Below are 23746 nucleotides of genomic sequence, written 5' to 3'. Positions count from 1 at the left end.
CTCCTTCTCCACATCATGATCCAGAAAGCATGTCTGGCAGAAAGCTGGAGGGATTATAGAACACACTCTGTTTCTCTTTCCTGGTTGTTTGTGTCAGGAGGACACTCCAGTCTCAGTTACCCCGATGTGTCTGGAAGCAAAATTCAGTCCATATCTTTCTTGCTTGATAACATCTTGTTCCTTGCTTATGTTTTCAGATCCTTCTGTTTATTTAAACACTGAAAATATTCACTTTACATTGTCCCTGACAATTCCAATATCCAAAGTCTGGCATGTCTAATTTAATATTTGATATCTGTTTTCATTCACTTTGATGTGTCTTTTTAAATTTTGGATTGTGAGCTAATATTCAACTGGGTTCTCTCTGTGGGAATCCTATGAGGTCTGGGTTGAAAGTAAACATCTTCAGAGAAGATTTGTGTCTGCTTCTGTCAGGCCTCTCCCTGGGTTTCCCAGACCTCATAGGCAGCATATACATGTAAATCCAGTATGCACAGGCTGACTAGACAGAGGTGGACCTTGCTTCCCCTTCCTTCTAATTCTATGTGTCCTTGTGCTCAGAAGGGGAGGACGGGAGAGTGGTAAGACGCCCAGGACCCCTAAGTATCAAAGGATGCAGGCTTAAGAAGATAGTACGTCATTTCAAATCCATTACCAGGGGACAAATGTATAATCCAAAAAAAGAGCCTTTCAATGATACAAATGTTGGGGGCAGGTGTGGAGCGGAGAGGGTTAATGGGGAGGGGGGAGGAGGACATCTATAACACTTTCAACAATAAAGATAAATTTTAAACAACTAAACCTTAAAAAATTCAGATTTAAAAAGCATCTATTACAGAGGGAGCACAAGTAATCAAGTATAGAGCATGTCACTGAACACCACCCACAGCTCAGGGCCTGAAGTCTCTCTTCTAGGCCTGGAGAACAAGGCAGACCCTCCAGGGTCCTCACCCTGCTCCTGGGAAGAGCCGCAGACAAGCAGGGGGCCAGAGCAGGTGTGCTGTCTGTGCCTCTCAGGTGCCACCAGGGAGGCATCAGCACACCCATGGGCTGTGATCTCTGGGCCCTTGATGCTGGTAAGGCTTCTTCAGGCCTGTTAGCTTGGGTAATGAGGGTGGGCTAAATGGGCCACAGGGGCTCTGGCTTTCCAGGTGCCACCAAAGGGTTCCTGGATGTGGCCTGTCACTGCCTCTTCTGTCCTACTCCAGGGCCCTCTCCCTCTTTTTCCACCTGCCTTTTATTTTCCCTCCTCCCTCATTTCCTCTTCCCTCCCACCTCCCATTCAGCTCCCTCTCCCCCAACCCTCCCTCCTGGGCTCTCCCTTCTTATCATCTCTCTCCTGTCTCTCCCTTCGTTTCGTCTCCCTCTGCTCTGCATTTTTCTTCCCGTCTTCCCTCTCCCTCTTCTCTCACAACCCTGTTTTCCACTTGGGCCAGAATCTGAGCCATTCCCAACCAGAGAAGGGGAGGACGGCATAGTTTAGTCCCATCCCAGACCTCCCTGGTAACGTCTCATTTGGCTTGGCTCCCTGGTCAGGTTTGTTTCCTTGGGAGCGGGAGAATCCAGGCTGCTTCACTGGTCACAGAAGCAGCTCTGGGTCAGAGCACCCTAGTTCCCAAGGACTGGACCTAAAACCGGGCTGCTGGGGGCCTCTGGCCTTGTAGAACCAGCCTAGCCCATGGCCTCACCCAGATGCTGGAGGCATGCTTGTTTATTACATAGAGGCTCAGAGAAAGGGGGTGGGGGTGGGGGTGGGATGGGGGGGGCAGGGCAGGTGGGCAAGGGAGGAGCCTCATCCAGGCCTGGCACTCTGGTGGTCAAGGGGCCTGCATCACTTCTTGGAGGCCTGTTTCTTCCAAGAGTTCATCTTCTTACTGTCCCTCCTGCCTTCGATGAGAGGATGCAGATTCATCCTAAAAATCAAAATAGAGAGAAGCAAATGCTGGGAAATGGGTAGAGAGGGCTGGTCTGGACAGCACTTGATCCCTGCGCTGGCCTGGGCCGAGGTGAGCATGGCCTCCACCTTGCACAGCCGAGGTCCTCTCGGCATCGCTCCAACCTGGGGCTCCAGTGCACCTGTGACTTTTCTAGGTGCTCACGGTTATGCTTTTCTATCTTCATGAGAAGTGTGCGATTTTTCACGCTCTTGCAGGACACATGATTCGCTTCACAGTGAATACGGCCAAGTCAGTGGACTTGACAAGTCTAGGAAGTTTATGCAGGAAGACAGCCTGCGGTCTCCACCCTTCTCAGACAGACAGATGGGTCTGAGGTGTGGGGTTTCACCACAAGCTTAAAGGCTTCAATCTCCGCCAACCAGACCAGGGAGAGCAACTGGGCAGTATGTTGATAAAAGAGGTCAGAGGTCAGAGATTGTTGGAGATGTGACTCCCCAAGGTCACTTAGCCCCCTGTGGCCTCTGGGAGTCATGCCTATTCTGCCAACCACAAGAGGGCCCCTCAGCCCCCGGGCTGGGAGACCACCTACTTCTTCTCAGGTTCAGGGAAATAGTCCTCCATCTTGTCCCCTACGGTCAATGAGGAGATGCTTCCTTGGAAGTCTTCCAAAATTGTTCTCTTGTCTGAGTCAGCTTCTTCCAGGCCCAGGAAGGTGGGTAAAACACTGCTGGAGAGGCAAGGAGGGGAGGGCAGTGCTCAGTGGAGGCCCAGTCAGAGGGGGCCCAGAGCTGGGGGTGTCTGGGCAAGCAGCCCTCACTCAGAGCTGCGCCCCAATGTTCCAGTCCCTAGAGAGAAAAGGGCGCAGGTGCTTCTCCAGAGGAAGGGTGAGGGGAGACCTGACCCCTGGGGACCCAGAGGTTCACTGGGGTTGGCTTCCCTGGCTTCTTTTTCAGATTGGAATTGCCCTAACTCCATGCCCACGACACCTGTACACACAGCCTGACCATCAAACGAGCAAAGGAGAGAACAGGAAGCCAAGAAAATAAGTCATCATGTACAATGTTATGGATTGTATCCCCCCCAAATTCATATACAGGAGTCCTAACCCCTAGTACCCCAAGATGTAGGAAATAGGGTCACTGTGGATGTAGTGAGCTGAGAAGTCATATTAGAGTAGGGTGGGCCTCAATCTAATATACCTGGCGTCTTTATAAAAAAGGGACATGTGGCCGAACCGGTTTGGCTCAGTGGATAGAGCGTCAGCCTGTGGACTCAAGGGTCCCAGGTTCGATTCCGGTCAAGGGCATGTACCTTGGTTGCGGGCACATCCCCAGTGGGGGGTGTGCAGGAGGCAGCTGATCGATCTCTCTCATCGATGTTTCTAACTCTCTATCCCTCTCCCTTCTTCTCTGTAAAAATTCAATAAAATATATTTTAAAAAAAAGGGACATGTGGACACAGACATGCACCTAGGGGAACACCATGTGAAGATGAGTGGTGCTGTCCTGGCTGGTTTGGCTCAGTGGTTGGAATGTTTGCCTGTAGACTAAGGGGTCATGGGTTCAATTCCTGGTCAAGGGCACGTACTTCAGTTTCAGGTTTGATCTCCAACCCCAGTTGGGGCACATGGGGGAGGCAATCAGTTGATGTCTCTTTCTCACATTCATGTCTCCCTCCCTCCTTCCCACCTTCCTTCCCTCTTTCATTCCTCCCTCCTTCCTCCCTTCCACTCTCTAAGGATCAATAAAAAAAATATCCTTGGGTGAGGATTAAAAAAATAAATAAATAAAAGATGAGTGGTGCAGCCACAGCCTAGGAATGCCCAGAGCTTGGAGGGCTGAACTAGATCCTTCCTAGCACCCTCAGAGGGAGCCTGTCCTGCCCATACCTGCATCTCAGACGTCTGGCCTCCTGAACCACAAGTCAATACATTTCAGTTTGCGGAAGTGTCACACTGCTCTAGGAAACTAATGAACATGTGTGGTCACTCCTCCCCTTTGCACCACAGCTCAAGGCTTTCCAGCCATTCACTGTATGCAAACACTGTTCGGGTTACAAGATGGTTTTGAGCATCGCAGTGGCCCTAGGGAACAGGAAGTGCAGGGTGGCACCCTCGGGGACAGGAAGTGCAGGGTGCCCATTTTATCGACAAGAGCAGAGAGGGGAGCTGGAGGGCACATAGTAGGTTCATGGCAGAGGCAGGACCAGCCCTTTCATTCATTGTTTCTTCATATTTTTTGAGCCCTTGCCATGAGACTAGATTAAGGGAAGAGCAGTTCAGAGATAAGAGACAAAGGGAGAAGAGAGAGGGGGGTCTCCTCTATCATTGCAAGCCCCCCCCCCAAAATAAAAAATGGAATGCTACCAAAACGGGGTCACAGAATCTGGGTATATTCACAATGTTGGCATTTAGTAAACTAACGTCTCCCTTCACAGCTCACCCTGCCGCCCTGCCTGATGGGGAGCACACACACAAAGTTCAAGTGACTTCACAACACTGCAATGGGGCGCAAGAAGAGATTAACCAAAAAAACTTATATACATATATGTATAACCCACGGACACAGACAATAGTGCGGTGAAGGCCTGGGGAGGAGGTGCAGGAACGGGATGGAGGGTGTCAGTGAGGGGGCAGGGGAGAGAAGTACTGTAATACTTTCAACAATAAAGATAAATTAAAAAAAGAAACTGAAAAATAAAATAAATAAGAGCCAATTCTGATCAAGCTTCTCCCCAGCTCAAGAACCTTCAATGGCTCCCCACTGCCTATATGATCAAGTCACCGAAGCTTCCCACAACATGCCCTTCCCCTGCTTATCCAGTGCCTGCTTCTCCTTCAGCAGAGGACCCTACTCCCACAGGTCTTCCTAGGACTCATGAATGGGTCCACAGTGGCATCCTAACACATGAAGAGCCGGCACTGCCTCTCCTCTTCATAAGCTGACAAGTCTTATCTCACCAACCAGGTCTGGCCTACACCTCACATGTCTCTGGGTCTCCTAACAGAGTGGCTCTCACAGTGCCACCAAACCCCGGAGCTGCACCAAGCCTTGCTGAGAACTGCCATGGCTGGTAGGGGCAGCTACTGGGTTGTGGAGGCGGGGAGGCAGCTTGGGACAGGGAGGTTTGAGGGTCACCTCTGCCACGCCCTGTCCCTGTGCACACACAGAACTCACACTCTCTTCCCAGCCTGGCTTGATGCCTCTTTTGCAGGAGCTGTAGAGGTACCTGAGGACAGAGTTAGCAAAGCCTTGAGGCTCTCAGTGGCTTTTCTCTCTGCATCTTCCTAACATCCATAGCCTCCTCCACTAAGCATTCCAGGATAGTTGGGTCATGGTGTAACCTCCACGGTTTCTCTGGAGCGAATTCCCCCAGACCTCTTTTGGATCCAGCGGACATTCTGACAAGCCCCAAACTCAGCACATGAGGGAGAGACTGGAGTCAGGACTCCTAGAAAGCTGAGGGGCCTTGTGGGAGTGGGGGATGCCCAACTCAGTGCAGTGGGGGTGCAATCATAGGCAAGCCTATGTCTGCACGCAGGTTTATAAAGCACTCCAGCAAACATACTTCCAGAAGATCTCCACAACAACCCGGTGAGGTGGGCATCATCACCCTTATTTTAAGGGGAGGAAAGTAGGCTTAGGAAGGCAAATGGATTAGGCCATAGTCACCCAGATGGTGAAGAACAGAGCAGGGCGCCAGCCTCATCGTAGGACCCCTGACCCAGTCAGTCTTCTGCTGCACCACATGGCCCAGGCATTCTAGAATCCGCTCCTTTCACCTAATATAGCCTTCAGCAATGTCAAGAGCCCCAGGCTCCTTCCCTGGACCAGGCAGTATGCTTTCTGAGTCCAGAGATCTGTCTTTGTACATCTCACCCAAGCTGGGCCCCAATTATGCTCTGTAATGAGCATCATCTGGTTGAAAAGCCAGAGCTCCGAGGCCGAGAGGCAGACTTAAGCCAGGCCACCCCAATTCCTTTTACAAGGATCTGAGATCACTCCATGAATGGCCCTTGCCTATGTGGCCCTGCCAGTAAACAAAGTAGAGGCAGGACTTGGATCACACACAGGATGGAGTGGGGTGCAATGGGACAAAAGGCGGGGTGTCACTAGGGACCCTACCCAAATGCCCATCTCCATGATTTCCCTACAGAAACCAGCACTGGGCAAATGATTCTGTGTCCCTCTTTCTCCAAGAGGGCCCTTTTCCAAGCCCTGTGTCCCGAAGAAACCAACAGCACGGCCTGGCACACCCCCTCACAGCCTGCTCTCATTCCCACCCAGCCCACCCGCAAAGTCCTTCCATGCCAGCTTCTACTGCGGACTCCTCCTCAATTCACTCCTCTGGCTCACCAGTGCCCCTTCCACAGTGCCGACTCCTCCCTCCCCTCCACCCCACCCTTGCCTGCCGCCATCCTTCCTCGGTCCGAACTTTTCCCATTGTACCTAAATTTGTAGTTCTCTGGCATGAAGTAGCCCATCTTGCAGTCCTGCCGAGCCTGGGAGATCTGTTTCAGCAGATTCTGCTTGCTGAAGCCGTATCCATTCAAAACGCAGCCCCCAAACAGGAGCTTCCCCCCAGCGAACATCTGCTGACAGACAGGACGGAAACAAAGGAGAGGCCCTCAGCACATCAGCACTGAAACTCTCAGAGCCTGTGCCAGAATCCAGGCCTCTCTTTGGTGCCCGGGAAGAGGTGTTAACCTTCCCAAGTCACCCACTGAGGTGTGGCTAAGCCTGTCCTCTCTCTAGGTCCCCCAGGTTAGATGCCCATCATCCCAGCCTCTCCCCTCTGCCAGATGGACCAGCTCAAATGTCACTTCATATACAAGACCTCCCAGAACTCTGAGGCCAGAGGGTGTCTTCCTGCTCCCAGGCAGCTGGCCTCAAACACACACTGATACACTGATCAGCTTTCCCATGGGATAGGAGCCCCTTGAGGGCAAGGATCTTGCTCTATAGCCCTCCATGCTCCCACTCTCTGATTTCTGTGCAAGGATAGTCATTAGTATGGATATTCATTTGTTATTTGTCATGGACAAAAAAACAAACAAAAAGGAAATAGCCTTTTTATGTTATTTAAAATCTACAAACAGATAAAGAGAATTTGACTTTCCAGTTAAGTGCTCAAGTCTCCTGGGATTGGGGACATGGGGTCAATGTGGAGACAGGAGGCCAGGCTAGGAGAAAACCCCCTCCCACATCTGTGACTCCACAAGGGTAGGGGCTATGGAGACAGGGGCAGCTGGTAGTTGGTGGTGAGTCCCCTGCTGGGCTCCGGCTCACCAGAACCATCCCCTGCATCACAGCATACTTCTTCACCAGCAGGGGTGGGTCCTTCTGCAGTGGGCTGTTGAGGTCATATCGCAGTAGGCGGTAGGGGTCATGCTGGCACTGCCAAGAGAATGAATGCCCATCACCTCCATGCCAAAAGGATGCACTCAGATTCCTGCGTTCTCAGCCAGGTCGGGTTACCACTGAGTTCTGGAGCCCCATGCAATACCCCCTTCTCAACCCCTACTCATGGCATCCCAGAGAATGTCCCCAGATCCACTTAGGGCTCTCTATTGGTGAAAGCTGTCGCAGAGATGATCACTCCCGCCATGTGACATCCACTAGCCTGGCCCTCTGGAGTCTGTGGGACGTTCCTGTCTCCTCTGAGAGAGACCATGTGGACATTGGAAGATGGGAATGGTATTCCTGGGCATACCCATTTCCAGGATTCTTTTGCCCCCTATCTCCCTGCTGGATGCCCTACTGGAAACCTGCTGGTCATTAAACCCACTGAATTGAACCCAAATCTTGAGGTATGGCCTGGTCAATCCGGAGTAAAACTGGTCTCTTTCTCCTCCTTCTTTCTGGATGCTGTTGTTAATAAAGCTAATGTGACACTTTCTGGTTTTATCTGCCTTTTATTACAGGTGCCACCAAAATTGTCCTGCCTGACCTTTCAGTTTAAAATGTGAAACCTGGACCCACACCTGGTGTTCCAGCTATTACAGCAAGAGAACATCAGGAAAGGTTTCTGTCTTAAGACCCTGAGTGGTGGGGCCAGAGGCAGTGCAATCTGAAAACACCCTCCAGGCCTGCTCTCTGCACTCCTCCATCCTGCTGCCATGGCCTTCAACCAGCTCAGGCCAGGCCTGACTCCGTTTGTGCTGCTCATGGCTGGGCAGCACCACCATGCATTCCTGTGCTTATGGATAATTATTAGTGAACAATGAATAGCCCTGAAATAAACTGAAGTCAACTCTAAGTTTAAAACATATGTGGCTTTGATGTATGAGACTAGAAAAAAGCCTCCTGGAGTCTGATCTGAAGGGTTCCAATGCCAAGCTCCTGGCACTGGCTGGAGTGCAGGTCCAAGGGTGGGTATGTCAGGGTCAGGAAGGTGGCACTCCTGGGACGAGGGCTTAAGAGGGTGTCCCCTGGGTATACACAAAAATCAGAATTAAGGGCTGCAGCCAGAGGAAGATGGGTGAAGACAATAGACGTGAGAGGGCACCAAGACAAAGAGGGTTTGAAGGAAGGCATCAAGTGGACACACAGCTCTGTGCTCATGTGGCATCCTCTGCTCCAGTTGGTCTGGGGACAGGGTCACCCCTTGAACTGTGTTAACACTGTTGGAATGGCTTATGACTCAGGATGATGATGAGATTTAGAAATGACTCTGCAGCAAGGAGGCGGGGTGGTTCCATGTGCCCCTGACTGACTCACCCACGATGAACTGGGACCTCGAGCGGTCTTTCCCCTGTTCACCTTGGCACAGGACACTGCCTCTGCCAGAAACACTCAGCCACCTGCCCAAACCTTTCATCCTGGGGGGCTCTCCCAGGCCCTTGAGAGGGGTTTTCTTGCTCCCCAGTTCCTACCCGCCTAGAGCTGTCCTTTCATGGTCCTCATTGGGGCTTGCTGTAGTTACATCCCCACCATGTGGGAGCCCCTCCAGGGCTATGTCAAAGTCAACATGGAGCAGAGACCTGCACAGGACCAGCGCAGAGTAGGTACTTGGCTACTATCTACAAACATTCCTTAGCCCTAAGGATCTAGAGGTGAGTGTGGCTCTGCTTTAAATACACCAGCACAGAACCACAAACTGTGGTGTGTGCTCTGGAAGAAAACAACAGGGGCCTGACTTTGTCTCAAGGTCAGAAAGGGCAACCACTTGATGCGGTGACATTCGTCCTGGGACAGGGGGATGAACGGGAGAGAACCACAGCAAACAGTAGGAAGAGTGTGTGCAAAGGCCCCAAGGAGCAAAGGAAGTGAAAGAGGACCCTGTGCCGAAGTGGAGAGGCAATCTCTCAGCCAGGTGCTCAGCCAGCCCTAGCCCTCCCCCACCCCCTCCCCACCCCCAGGCACTGGGGGCTCCTCTGCTGGGCCCAGGACCCACCTGGATGCAGGGTGAGCCACGGCCCTGCTGCCGGTGACAGTAGAGTGTGTTGAGCAGCCACTGGAGCTGTCCTGAGCTGGTAGGAATGTGGCTTGACACTATTCCGAACACCAGCACCTGGCTGGGGTCACGGGGCACTGACAGGAAGCGTTCCAGCTCCACATCAGATACCAGGGGTGGCTTCACTATGCACTTGCAGCCAGCGCGGATGTCTTCCTTACAAATGAGCTTCCGCAGCACCAGTGGGCAGTCAGAAGGTGAGGCAGCCCTCCTGGTGTGGCTGCGCATCTCTGTGGCCCTCCCCCTGCAAGAAGGAGCGAGTGGGCAGGCGCTCAGTGGGCCCTGACTCCACATGGACAAAGGCCCCACTGCTGTGGAGTCTAGGCCGCGGGCAGTTCAACCCTGGCCTCCGCCATCAGCATGCCCCCTATCTCCTTGCAGCACTGCCTTGAATGGGTCCCCTAATCTTTCTGGGCCTCTGTATCCTCAAGTAACAAGCAACTCAATTGTTCATCCATCCAACACAAGCTTTGTGGTCATCCTGAACTCCTTTCTTTCTCTCAAACCTCATGTCCTATCCAACCTATCAGCAAGCCTGTCTGCTCTCCACTCAAGAAAGATGCAGCCCTGGCCAGTTTGGCTCAGTGGATGGAGCATTGGCCTGCAGACTGAAGGGGGTTTGATTTTGGTCAAGGGCTCATGCCCGGGTTGCGGGTTAGATCCCCAGTCAGGGGTGTGCAGGAGGCAGCCGATCAATGATTCTCTCTCATCATTGATATTTCTGTCTCTCTCACCCTCTCTCTTCCTTTCTGAAATAAATAAAAAAAAATTTTAAATCTAATTTGCATCTCTCAGATGATTAGTGACTTTGAGCATGTTTTCATATGTCTCTTTGGTCTTCGTTATGTTCTCTTTCAAAAAGTATCTATTTAGGTCCGTTGCCCATTTTTTGATTGAGTTATCTTCCTTTTGTTAAGTTGTATGAGTTCCTTGTAAATCTTGGAGATTAAACCCTTATCTGTGATAATATAAAAAAACAATGCGGTACCATCTCACACCTGTCAGAATGGCTATCATCAACAAATCAATAAACAACAAGTGCTGGCGAGGATGTGGAGAAAAATGCAGACTGGTGCAGCCACTGTGGAGAACAGTATGGAGTTTTCTCAAAAAACTAAAATGGAACTCCCATTTGACCCAGCAATCCCACTTCTAGGAATATATCCCAAGAAATTAGAAACACCAATCAGAAAGGATATATGCACCCCTATGTTCATAGCAGCACAATTCACCACAGCTAAGATTTGGAAACAGCGTAAGTGCCCATCAGCAGATGAGTGGATTAAAAAACTGTGATAGGTACATCTATACAATGGAATACTATGCTGTGGTAAAAAAGAAGGCATTCTTACCATTTGCAACAGCATGGATGGACCTGGAGAGCATTATGTGAAGTGAAATAAGCCAACAGAGGAAGATTAATATTATATGATCTCACTCATTTGTGGAATATAATGAACAACATAAACAGATGAACAAAAACAGATCCAAAGACAGAAAAGCATCAATCAAACCGTTAAACCTCAGAGGGAAGGTAAGGGGAAGAGATCAACCAAAGGACTTGTACGCATGCATATAAGCCTAACCAAAGGACACAGATATCAGGGGGGTGAGGGCATGAGTGAGAGGGCAGGGGGAAATGGGGAGATAAGGACACATATGTAATAGCTTAATCAATAAAGAAAAAAAAAAGAATCAATCAATGAATGTATAAATTTAAAAAATGAAATAAAGTAATACAATTGCAAGTAAAAAAAAAAAATCTGAGTCACATCATGTCACTACTCTCTTTGAAACTCTCCAGTGGCTTTCCACCTTTCCTAGAATAAAAGCCAAAGTCCCTGCAATGTCCTTCCAGGCTGTACATGATCTGTCCCCCTGCCTTATCCTCTTTACCTCTCTCCTTCTTCTCCAATAGGCCCACCTTTGCTTATTGAGTTCTGGCCTCTTTGGCCTGTGCTTATCCTCCAGCCTCAAGATCTTTGCTCTTGCTGTGCCTTCTGCCTGCTTGGCTCTTCCCCCAGATAGGCACACAACTCACTTTCTCACCTTCTTTACCTCTTTATGAAAATGTCACCTTCTTTTTTACAATTTATATTTGTATTGGTTTCAGAGAGCAAGGGTGAGGAATAGAGAGATAGAAACATCTACGAAAGAGAAACATCATCGATTGGCTACCTCCTGCATGCCCTCCTCTGGAGATTGAACCCACAATCTGGGCATGGGCCCTGACCAGGAATCAAACTGTGATCTCTTGCTTCCTGGGTTGATGCTTACCACTGAGCAACACTGGCTGGGCTTTAAAAAGTTCTTTTTTTAAATCCATAAGTCAGATGATGTCACATCTTATCTTAAAAAGTAATGGAATGACTTCCTATAATAGTAACAAGTGTACTTATCTGGCTCCTGCCTCTCTCTCTGTCCTCAATTTATATAACTCTTACGTCTTCCCCATGAGGCTCCACACTGGTCTTTTTACTTTCACTCACACATACCAAACTTATTCTTGTCTCAGAGCTTTCATACTTGCTCTACCCTTTGCCTGAGGTTCCTTCCCCATCCCTTTTTGGGGCTGCCTATTTCTTATCCTTCAGGTCTCCAGTTAAATATCATTTCCTCCAGACTGCCTTTCCTGACCTGTCTTCCTAATGTAGCACATCCCATCCCATTTCTTAGTCACTTTCTATCCCCAGGACTAGTCAACATTTTCTATAAAGGACCACAGTGCAAATGCCCTAATCTTTGCAGGCCAGATGGACTATGTCACAAAGACTCAAGACGTCTGTCCTAGCAGGGTAAGCAGCCAGAGATAATACTAAGTATATGAGAGGGTGTGGCCGTGTTCCAAGAAAACCTTACTTATTGATCTGATATTCAAATTTCATATCATTTCACATGTCATGAGAAATTCTTCTTTTGATTTCTCCCCCAGCATTTAAATACATAAAAAAATATTCTAAGCTCACCCATTAAAAAGGCTAGCAGGAGGGCCAGATTTACACATGGCCTTAAATTGCCAACCTCTGCTTTCCATGAATTCTTTTCTTCCTAGCCTTCTCACCATCGAAATGACTTCAGTGATTCATGTGTGTACCTTCTATCTTTGCCCACCCTGAGGATTCCAGCTCCGAGAGGGAGGGGCCTCATCTATTTTCTTCACCAGTGTGTGTCTACTACGCATGAGAGCATCTGGCACACAGAAGCTAGAGGAAATGAAGGCTCAAGCCCACCTGAGTGTAGCCAGGGCTTTGGCTTGGATTTTGATGATCTTCTTCGGAGCGGGGCTTATCGGAGCAGACCTAGGCTCTTCCTTCGGAGACTGTACAGCCGAGGATTCAGGTGGGGCTGACTGATAACGTGTTGCAGAGACTGCTGAATATAGATTTAGCTTGGTGCCCCGCTCGGAAAAGGCCCAGGATCTCATTTTGGTTCGACTTAGTTCTCCCATGACCCTTGATGGATATTCTATGATGAGCAATCCTGTTTATAGAAGACACTGCTGTTACTCTCAGTGGCCTTACCTCCCTGCTGTAGGGCTCTGCATGTGGGCACCCTTCAGCTCATATCCCTCTCCACTCCTTCACTCTGTAGATTCTTCTGCTGGGCTGCCTGCCCTCTATTGTCTGGCACAGCACTCCAAGCCTAGCACCGTTAGCGCATCAGTAAATGCTGGCTGAATTTAAGAACGAATCAATCCCATTCCCATTCATTCATCCATACCCAGCTTAGATCCCTCTTCTCTGAATTGACCCTGTGTTTTATCAGCTTTGTGACTTCCACAGCACTCAATGTAGAGACTGGGTATAAATGCATCCATGTTGTTCCCTTCCCTGAGGATGCTATTCCTTGTGTCTCCAGGTTTAAGTGATTTCCATCTACTTTTTTTGTTACATTGCATTTATTGGTATTCTTATTGTACTTTCCCTACTAGACTGGAAAACTTTTGAGGCCAGGGATCTCTCATTCACTTACCATTTACTGAGTGCTGGGTGCTGGGCATAGAGAGATCACCCACAACTGCTTCCCTGCCTCTGGAAACTCCCAGTGGCAGTATAGGAGGGATGGGCAAACAGAAATATTCACAATGCTAGGTTGTAAGATTTATTAGAGCACACATAAAGTACTGTGGAGCCCAGAGGAGTGTGTGTCCCCTTCTGCTGGGGGAGTCAGGGCTTTCCAGAGAAGAGGCACAGTTGAACTGAGTCTTCAGGGGTGAGGAGAAATACCCCAGAGAGGTCATGGGGAGAGCACAGCCCCTCCATGCCCAGCCTGGGGGTGGCATGGAGTGCTGTGGGGGGGGTGTCAATGTCCTTTTGTCCCCAGGCTCATCAGCAGGGCAAAGAGTCCAGATGTGGAAGGGTTTCCTAAGGGCCAGCATGGGGAGCTCTGTGGGCCTAACAGTTCAGCCTGGTGAGGTAGCTGCTTTTTCTCCTCTGCTGAGATCTACAAGGAGAGAGGAATGGGGCTGCAAACAGATAGATAGAAGATGGAGCTAAAAGGTGAACCAGATGTGGGAGTGGGGACAGAGACACATACAGAAAGATGATGAGACCCAGGAAAATAAGATAATCATATGGAGACATTAAAGACACATAGGAAAGTGCTCAAAAATGGAGGGTGGCCAAGGTCACCATTAGTAGCTATGTGGCGTTGAGCAAGTCCCTTCGGCATTCTGAGTCCAGTAATTCCATCTACCAATGGGGAAATCTCCCTGTCATGCCCACCTCCCTGGGGTGGTAAAGAGTTATCCTTGGAGACAATCTGCAGGTAACTCAGGATTTGAAAAGCCATCGAATAGGCTGTCACCCACCTTTCTGCCCCCTTACCTGCTGCCAGTAAGACAGAATTCATGAACTGAGACACTGTCTTCTGAAACCGCCTCTTGATCGCTGCCAGGGCTCGGCTCATCTTAGACAACTTGTCGTCCATGCTGGTGGTCTTGTGGATCATCTGGGGAGAGGCCAAGGGGAGGGCATTGTCATCTGTCCTGCCAGGGGTCATCTGCCCAGACCAGTGACAACCAGGCCTTGCTCTGACTTCAAGGATGTTCTGTCCCCTCTGCCCAAGACACAACTCTCTCACCCTCAGCCCAGTGAATTCCTGCATACCAACCCAACCTGACTCGAAGGTCCCCTCCTGGAACATTTTCCCTGATTCTATTGGGCAGAACTGTTCCTTGCCTTGGACCTCTATCAGCAGCAGCCTGAAGACAGAGGTTAGCCCTTTCTGAAGTAAGTGAATGCATCTGAACCTGTCTCCCTTGCTGAACTGTAAGTTCCTAGAGGACAGGGACTGAATCTTGGTCTCCTTTGTGTCAGAGGCCCAGCATGCCGCAGGTGTCCAGTTAATACCTGCATGGTGAAAAATGATGGATAAAGGCCTCTCTGGAGCCAGTCCTCCTCTGTATGCATCCCCTAGAATCTCTTCTTCCCTCCAGCTGCCAGAGCATCTCAGAGGAAAAACTGCCCTTAGCCAGGGTTACATAGATTGACTGGTACCTATGAGCACACAGGCCCAGGCCTCCTGCCCCAATTCTAGGTTACCCCGAAGGGCATCTGGCTCTGGGGCCCCCTGTAAGGTGGCAAGGTAGTTGCTGGGGCGGCCCTGCAGTTCAACCACTCCCTCTGCCAGACCACCAAAATGGTACTGCAGAACCAGGCCCAGGTTTCAGTTCATTTTCTGCTGGGGGTCCCCATCATTTTTTACCTTCTTTATCCTTAACTCGGTCAGCCCCTTAAAGGCAGGAACCATGCTTTCTACATCTCTCACTTAACACAGAGGAGGTGTGAAAGCGATTTCCTTCTGTGGAATTGAAGCCTCAGGTGGGGAGAGTGGGGTGGGCACAGGGCAGATTTTCTGAAGAACAATGAAGTCAGCCCACATGTCCTCCTTTCCCCTGCAGGCAGGACTTCTGTAAAGGATGCCCCAATTAATGGCAAAAACCTCAACCATCCTTCCAACGGCTGGCTCCAGCTGCTGCTTCTGGGCTAATTTTATTTATTTATTTGTAATTTATACCCAGCTTGCTTCCAAAAAGGATTTGAGGTGGCACTCTGGGCTAATAAAGCATTTAAATTGAAGCATTGCCTCGCTTTCAAAGTGCTGCCTGGATAGAAATATTTAGTGAGGAGCCAGGCGCACGGCCGTAAAAGAGGAAACCGTCGCGCTCTTCCAGGGAGATGGGTGCCTGGGGAAGCCATCTGACAAGCTTCCCAGTGACAGGGACTTGGAAGGAGGCTGCCACCCTACCCCCCAGCCTCAGCTTTCCTAGACTGCCACAGATTTTGTTGATGAGTGGTAACTAGAAACACACACACACACACACACACACACACACACACACACACACACACACACACTCTGGAGTTGAGTGGGTTATAAAGGTTCCAGGATGGCAGTGAGTGTGTGAAAGCTGGGTGGACCCTTACACATCATGATACAGATGGGGAAACTGAGGCCTTGCATTCCCAAGGCCATATGACTTCTTCCCAGCTGAGGCTCTTTGCCGGCCCCCACACTCAGTAAATTTTCTCAAGGGTTTCTTGTAGCTCTCATGGTCCAATAATCCAAAAGGAGGCAATTCTCTGAGTCTCAAGGATTTCATGTAAAAATATTTTGAGATGATTAATCCTGGTAGTTGAGGTAATGTTTGTAAATACTGTTACCTACAATAAATCTGATCTTTTTTCATTTGCTATTGTCTGCTTAGGGAGTTGTAATATATACTGCACCTCCCTGTGCTCTCAAACAGAAGGGATTATGACGTGGATGCTTTTTGGCAAGTCAATCTTCTTGGTTGACACCAATGACTGCTGTCTAGAATGCAGTACTGTTTTCACAAGCTGCTTTAATGTCTGTTTATCTCTATGCTAAATGTCCCCAAGATGGTTAGATGCCTTTTCAATAACTCTCCAGTCTCTACTGCACTGTCAACACTTCTGGGAGCTTCCTTTACAAACACTCCACCTCCCAGACCCCACACGGTCCAGTAGAAATATAATGCAAGCTACACGAGCAGTTTGAAACATCCTGTAGCCACATTAAAAACTTTCTTAAGCCAAGGCCGGTGTTTCCAAGTGGTTAGAGCATCGGCCCGTGCACTGAAGGTCTTGGGTTCAATTCCCAGTCAAGGGCAGGTACCTGAGATACAGGTCCTATTCCTGGTCACAGTCAGGGTTTGTGCAGGAGACAACCAAGTGATGTGTCTCTCTAACATCGATGTTTCTCTCTCTCTCTTTCCCCTCTCTCTAAAAAAAAAAAAATCAATGGGAAAAATATCCTCAGGTGAGGATTAAAAGAAAAACATTCTTAAAAGGTAGAATTAATTTTAGTAACATTTATCTACCCCACTACCCACTATATAAAAATTATGATTATTTATGGAACCAAAATAAATAATTAATAAAAATTGTACATTGTCTTTTCACACTGTCTTGGTAATGTAGCGTGTATTTTCACTTATGGTCTCTCTCCATTAGGACTTGTCACATTGCAAGTGCTCAAGAGCCATTTGCAACTTGTGGTTACCATACTGGATATCACAGCTTTGGATTTCTAGTTCTAGCATGCTAAGATTGCATTTAGGTTAAAAAAAAAATCAGTGTTGAATTACTAAGGGTCTTTTGTAGGCCTGGTTGGTGGGAATGTTTAGCTCATGACTTAGGGTGATTTCTCTTGGCTGTTCATGGGGGTCTTTAGCTCCTTATGTAGTGGTTCTCAGCTGTGTTCCAAACTTCAGAGATTATCAGACAAGAGGTTTCCAGGCAAATAAAGCATTACTGCAATTTTATGGGAAAGAATAATTTTCTGATATCTATTGCCTTTGATAAACTCACATTTTTTACACAGTCTAAAAAGGTTATCAAGAAACACAGATATGTGACTTCATACATAGTCACTTAACAATGGTTTTTATTTATTTTTACATTTTTATTGAATTTATTGGGGTGACATTGGTTAATAAAATTATGTAGGTTTCAAGTGTACAATCCTATAATACATCATCTGTATTGTGTGTTCACTATCCAAAGTCAAGTCTCTTTTTGTCACCATTTATCCTCCCTTTATTCTCATCTACCTCCCCGCAACCCCCTTTCCCTCTGGTAATCACCACATTGTTGTATATGTCTATGAGTTGAACTGTACTTTTTTTTGCTTAATCCCTTCACCTCTTTCACCCAGCCCCCTAACCTCTTCCCCTCTGATAGCTGTATGTTTTCTGTCTATGAGTCTGTTTCTATGTTGTTTATTTTGTTCATTAGATTCCACATATAAGTGAAATCATATGGTATTTGTCTTTTTCTGACTGGCTTATTTCACTTAGTATAATATTCTCCAAGTCCATCCATGCTATTGCAAAAGGTAAGATTTCCTTCTTTTTACGGTTGAGTAGTATTCCATTGTATAAATGTACCACAGCTCATTTATCCACTCATCTACTGATGGGTACTTGGGCTGCTTCCAGATCGTGGCTATTGTAAATAATGCTGCAATGAACATAGGAGTGATATTCTTTCAAATTCGTGTTTCTGGTTTCTTCAGATATATTCCCAGAAGTGGAATCACTGGGTCATAAGGCAGTTCCATTTTTAATTTTTTCAGGAAACTCCATACTGTTTTCCACAGTGGCTGCACCAATCTGCATTCCCACCAACAGTGCACAAGGGTTCCCTTTTCTCCACATCCTCACCAACACTTGTTGATGTATTGATAGTCATTCTGATAGGTATGAGGTGGTTTTAATTTGCATTTCTCTGATGATTAATGATGTTGAGCATCTTTACCTATGTCTATTGGCTATCTGTATATCCTCTTTGGAGAAGTGTATATTCAGATTCTTTGTCCATTCTTTAGTTGGATTTTTTGTTGTTGAATTGTTTAAGTTCTTTATAAATTTTGGATATTAACCCCTTATCAGATGTATCATTGGAGAGAATATGTTCTCCGATTCAGTGGGTTGTTTTCTCATTTTGTTGGTGGTTTCTTTTGCTGTGCAAAAACTTTTTAGTTTGATGGAGTCCCACTTATTTATTTTTATTTTGTTTCCCTTGCTTGAGGAGATAGATCAGAAAAAATATTGCTACGAGAAATGTTTGAGATTTTACTGCTTATGTTTTCTTCTAGGATTTTTATGGTTTCAAGTCTTACATTTAAGTCTTTAATCGATTTTGAGTTTATTCTTGTGCATGGCATAAGTTGATCTAGTTTCTTTCTTTCTTTCTTTCTTTTTTTTTTGCATGTAGCTGTTCAATTTTCCCAACATCATTTATTGAATAGACTATCTTTACCCTGTTGTATGCTCTTGCCTCTTTTGTCATATATTAATTGACCATCAAGTGTGGGTTTATTTCTGGGCTCTCTATTCTGTCCCATTGATCTATATGTTGGTCTTTATGCCAGTACCATGTTGCTTTGATTACTATGGCCTTGTAGTATATATTGATATCAGCTAAGGTGATTGATTCCTCAAACTTTGTTCTTCTTTTTCAAGATTGCTGTTGCTATTCGGGGTCTTTTGTGATTTCATATAAATTTTTGAAATATTTTTTCTAGTTCTGTGAAGTACAACAACAATGACTTTTAGAGTACTAGCATACTAGCATGGAACCAAATTAATAGGATCGACTCATCAATAAGCATGATTGTTCATCTCTGCCCAGATGAACTCAAAATCAATTTTGCTCTTTGAAGTAACTGAGTTTCCTGGGTGCTCCTATGAGACCTCTTTAATGAACCCTGACAGCTCCCGCAGAGCCCCTCTCTGGTGCCCTACACCCATCAAGCTGGAATACAACTGGTGCTATGATTTTGCCCTTTCATTAGACTGAAAGTATTTCAGAGACTAGAGGGAGTGAGACTTCTTTCATTTCTACATTCCCAGCAGCCAACTTGGCACACTGCAGGTACTAATAAATGTTTATTGAATTAGTTAATGAATTAATGAAGATGAAATGCTGTGGAAATAAAAATGCATGGAAAATAACAGGTGCAACACTTTCCTCCAGGAGAAACACGGGTGTTCTCTGTACACATAACATGGTACCACATGGGTCCCTACCACATGCCTGTCTCCTGTGTTTCCATGTAAAATGAGGATGTTGGGCTGGCTGCTCCTTATGGGTTCCATCAGCTCTGAGAGTCTACGAGCCTGTGGCATATGGCAGCAAGTGCCCCCACAGATCAAGAGCCTTGCTCAGTGTGACCATATAATTGATCATCCAAACTAGGATACTTCTGAGAGTGAAAGAGTGTGACAGATGTAAACAGGGACTGGGCAAACTGGGAGATGTGGTCCTCCTGCTCCTACTCCATGGGCCTTCCTGAGTGATCCAATCCCAGCAAACTGCCCTGTGTGTAGTGCCAGTGGCCTGCTCCACTGATGAGCCTGGGTCGCCCCAGTCTCATCGTGTTTGTCAACTGCTCTCTTCTAGCTTATAAATTCCTCAGGAATCAGGGATGTGTCCCCTTCGTCCCTTCCATCTTTCTCCACAATGTTGACTCATGACTAGGCACACAGTAGTAACAGTAATATATATATATATATATTATCTCCAGTGAATGGGAGAATTGGGCTTCGAGTCTACACTGTTTTCTCACCCACCCAACAAATGTTTAGTACATGCTTAATTTGAAGCAGTCCTTGTGTTGGGCCCTGAAGCAATAGTCATCAGTAAAAATCACAAGGAATTCCCAATTTGATAGAGAAGATTGGCTTGTATAAGAAGGAGTACTAGAATGGAGGTGAGTCATGTCTGGGAGGGCCGAGGAGGAGAGGTGGACTCTACCTGAGATGAATAAGGGGGTGACAGAGTTGGCAGTTATTCTGTCCAGCATGATCTCTTCCTCTTCTGATAACAGCACCATGATTTTCCTTTAGGAAAACATTCTTGCATCATCCTTTGTCCAGGTGTTACCTGGGGCTGATTGCACCCTATGGCTCCCAGGATGGACACGACACTTGAGCCTGGTCAGTGAGAGCAGCATACACTCTTGGCCACAGGGAACATTTCAGGCATGGGCATCCAGAAGAGCCAATGATGTTGGTATTGGCACTTCTACTGGAGCACTTGGGAAAGAGAAGTCCCTGTTCTCCTGGGGAGACTAAAGCTGACAGAATAATGAACACAGAGATGCTCATGACTATCTTGTCACCATAAGGAGAGAAACTCCCTAAAAAAACAGAGCCAAGAGGTGGGAAGATCTGATGTAATCAGTTGAGGGCCAGGATGCAGCCATGCCTGAAGCTGCCTATTGACAGACTTCAGTTTACTGAGCCAATATAGTCTCTTTTCATGCTTAAGCCAGTCTGCATTGCATTCTGTCACACTAAAAGACTCCTAACTGACCTAAGTTTCACAGACAAGGTATTAAAGACAGTCAGTGAATGATGAGTAGGAATCCATTAGGCAGAGAAAGAGGGAGGGCCTTGCATGGGGTACAGGTGTGTGTGACGAGTAGGAATCCATTAGGCAGGAAGGAGGCACAATGACATTGAGATGTAGAGTGGCAAGACATGCTGAGATGCCCTGGGGTCAAACCTGGGTGTCTGGTCTGCTTCGCCTTACCTTTTTATCGTGCCCTACCCCGTGAGGACAGTTATTGGCCGATATAGTAAGTGTTACTGTCTCATTCATGCAGGTAAAGGTGACTAGAATGGAGTCCTGCCCCAGCACCGTCAGCTTCATTTGCTCATTCATCTGTAAATGAAAAAAACACACACACAAAAAACAGTATTCAGCGGACCTGTGCTTCTATTGTTCACCCACCCTGATCTACCACAAAGCACAAAACCTCTCTTGGCTTGGTACTGAGGGAGCTGTAAAATCTTTCTGGTTCTTATGTTGGAATATAGCTTTCGTGGAGAAGAGAGAAGAATTCCAGTCTCTCTTTGGGGTACTGGCAAAAAAAAAAATAATGATGCCATCTTACCCCTGTCCCTTCCCTTTTCAACCTAAGCTTGGAACCAACTGTGCGAGAGACACAGGCATCAGCAGGCAAGTCAGCTATGGTTCTGGTAGAGCCATGTGGGGATACAGCTTGGGTCATAAGCCAACACTATCCCTGAATCAGATGCTGTGTCCACTCAGGCACCAGGTCTAATGATGAGCCTTGCTCTACAGCACAGAGCTGCCTTGGAAAGTTGACCATATGGCAGGGAGCATCAGAACATACCCCTCCGCAGGTGGGTGGGCAGACAGCAAAAAGGAACCCAGCAGGGGCCGAGCCAGACATGCTCAGTTCCCCTCCTCCACAGTCACCAAATATGTCACCACTCTTCCCCTGAAAAAAAAGCCAGAGGAACTACTCCTTTTCACCACTTGCAAAAGGGTGGGATTTCCTATGTAGCAGTTTCAGGGAAGGTGAGCTGTTCTTATAGCAACACACTCCATACTAAGAACTCTGTGGGTTAGGGATAAGTTCCAGTTTTTCCTCCTGTTAGCAAGCCATTGGGCCTCTCTGAAGTGCAAATCTTCAATATGAAATAGTTGAAACCCTAGTATTGGATTCAAATGAGATAAAGATTTTGGAAGTGGTTTCGTGAGCCACAAAGGCCCATACTGAACATGAGCAGGCATAGTCAGGATGTGGCAGAGCAACTCACATGTAAGGCCCCTGGATGGTTCATGTATGCAGTTATTTATGCACAGTGTTCCTACCAAAGGCCTAGGAGTCTGAAGCCTTAGGCAGCTGCATGATGATTCTCCCTTCAATGTTCAACGTTCCTGACCTATTACCGTTCCCCCTCACCCTCAAGACTCCTCTGAACTAAGAAAACACTCTCCATTTCACTCATCCCATTTCCTTCTATTATTTCACTTGTTAGCTCAAAGGCCCACATTTAACTTCTTCACCAATGAGTCCCTTCCTCACTCTGAAGTCTGGATACTAGTCCCCTCCAGCAACCTGAGAACATTTGATCCATGGCTGTCTTCTTTTCAAGTCTTTTGATATCATCAAGCTTGTTGATCACACTCACACTTAAGAAAAAAATCTATCCTCTCCAATTCTGCTTCTAGAGAGATGTAGAATAGAGCTGTGGGTAAGAGCTCAAGCACTGCAGTTGGTTAAGGTTCAAATCCTAGTATTGTTACTTACAAGTTGGGCAATTTTAGGCAAGTTACTTCCCTTCTCTGAGCCTGGGGACAATAATAGAATCTGCCTCCTACAGCACTGAGCAGATTTCATGAGATAAAACATGCAAAGGGCTTAGCTGTGTTTATTACCCCTGCTCCCTGGATGGTTTCTCTTCCTCTCCCCAAATGCCACCAATATAAACTCAGTTACTACTCAGCTGCTCAGGAGTTCATGAGCCAACCCAATTATATGTATAAAATCTCCATCATCCCCAATCTCTCACCCTAGGATAAATGACTGTTGAATCCAATCAAAATATCTAAAAACATACTGATCTTTGACCCTCTCAGAAACTTCTCTATATCCACCCAGAAGATACACGCTCCACTATGGAAACATCTATAATTCCCTTCTTCTCTCATTTATCCTTTATAGCCCATGCCTGAATACTGAATTCTTTTTTATTGAACTAGCTCTTTTAAAAAAAATATTGGGACTACCCTTAGTCATGCCAGGTCTTTCTATCAGCCTATCCATTGATCTTTCTCTCTCCAGCTGACCTTCCATACAAATGCTAGACTGAACATACCAGCCTTCAACTTAAAAACCAGCTAGTTGGTTCTATTTCCAGCATAGCTGAGTCAGCTCCTAAGAGGCTTGGAAAACAAAACAAAACAAACAAACAAACAAAAAAACACCAAGAAAACTACTACAAGTTATAAAACCACCCAAAGCTATGAAGAGTTTAAAAAGAGCAGGGCCAATAAAAAAATAAAAAAATAAATAAATAAATAAATAATAAAATAGCAGGGTCTTAGCTGGTTTGTCTCAGTGGATAGAGCGTCAGCCTGTGAACTGAAGGGTCCCAGGTTCAATTCCGGTCAAGGGCACATGCCCAGGTTGCAGGCTCGATCCCCAGTAGGGGGTGTGCAGGAGGCAGCCAATCAATGATTCTCTCTCATCATTGATATTTCTCTCTCTCTTTCTTTCTCCCTTCCTCTCTGAAATCAATAAAAATATATTTTAAACATAAAATACAAAGAAAAAGAACAGGGAGACTTTGAAGAGTCAAAATTTAAAGGGTAGGACCAGCATGGGATGATTTTCTGTTTTACAGCTTTAGCCTAAAGACAGGCTACAGTCATGGCCCAAACTTCACCATTTTTCTGGTTCAAAGAATCAAAGAACAGAACCTGGGGCAACTACTGTAAGGAAAGATTTCCAAAAGGGACAGAGGGAGAGAAATAGAGCCCTGAATTCTATACATAAATTGTCCACATCTCTGGGTGATCCCTGAACTATGCATGAGCAAGGCAGAC

At 47.0% G+C, this 23746-nt stretch overlaps 1 protein-coding gene across 1 annotated transcript in view; it reads right to left on the bottom strand.

Moving 5' to 3' along the window:
* Nucleotides 1-1799: 1799 nt before the first annotated feature.
* Nucleotides 1800-23746, bottom strand: part of CUNH3orf20 (chromosome unknown C3orf20 homolog) — a 59729-nt gene continuing 37782 nt past the window's right edge. The window contains exons 10-17 of the mRNA XM_023749619.1: nucleotides 20918-21049; nucleotides 14180-14303; nucleotides 12584-12833; nucleotides 9294-9597; nucleotides 7187-7294; nucleotides 6347-6489; nucleotides 2488-2625; nucleotides 1800-1913 (exon numbers count right to left, since the gene is read on the bottom strand). Of these exons, the coding sequence (XP_023605387.1) occupies nucleotides 1832-1913; nucleotides 2488-2625; nucleotides 6347-6489; nucleotides 7187-7294; nucleotides 9294-9597; nucleotides 12584-12833; nucleotides 14180-14303; nucleotides 20918-21049 (1281 nt within the window). The 3' untranslated portion in view covers nucleotides 1800-1831. The remainder of the gene's footprint in view (nucleotides 1914-2487; nucleotides 2626-6346; nucleotides 6490-7186; nucleotides 7295-9293; nucleotides 9598-12583; nucleotides 12834-14179; nucleotides 14304-20917; nucleotides 21050-23746) is intronic.

This window comes from Myotis lucifugus, unplaced genomic scaffold, assembly GCF_000147115.1.
Source record: "Myotis lucifugus unplaced genomic scaffold, Myoluc2.0 scaffold_8, whole genome shotgun sequence".
NCBI lineage: Eukaryota > Metazoa > Chordata > Mammalia > Chiroptera > Vespertilionidae > Myotis > Myotis lucifugus.
The sequence above is the reverse complement of the archived record's forward strand: the minus strand, read 5'-3'. Positions and strand labels throughout refer to the sequence as shown.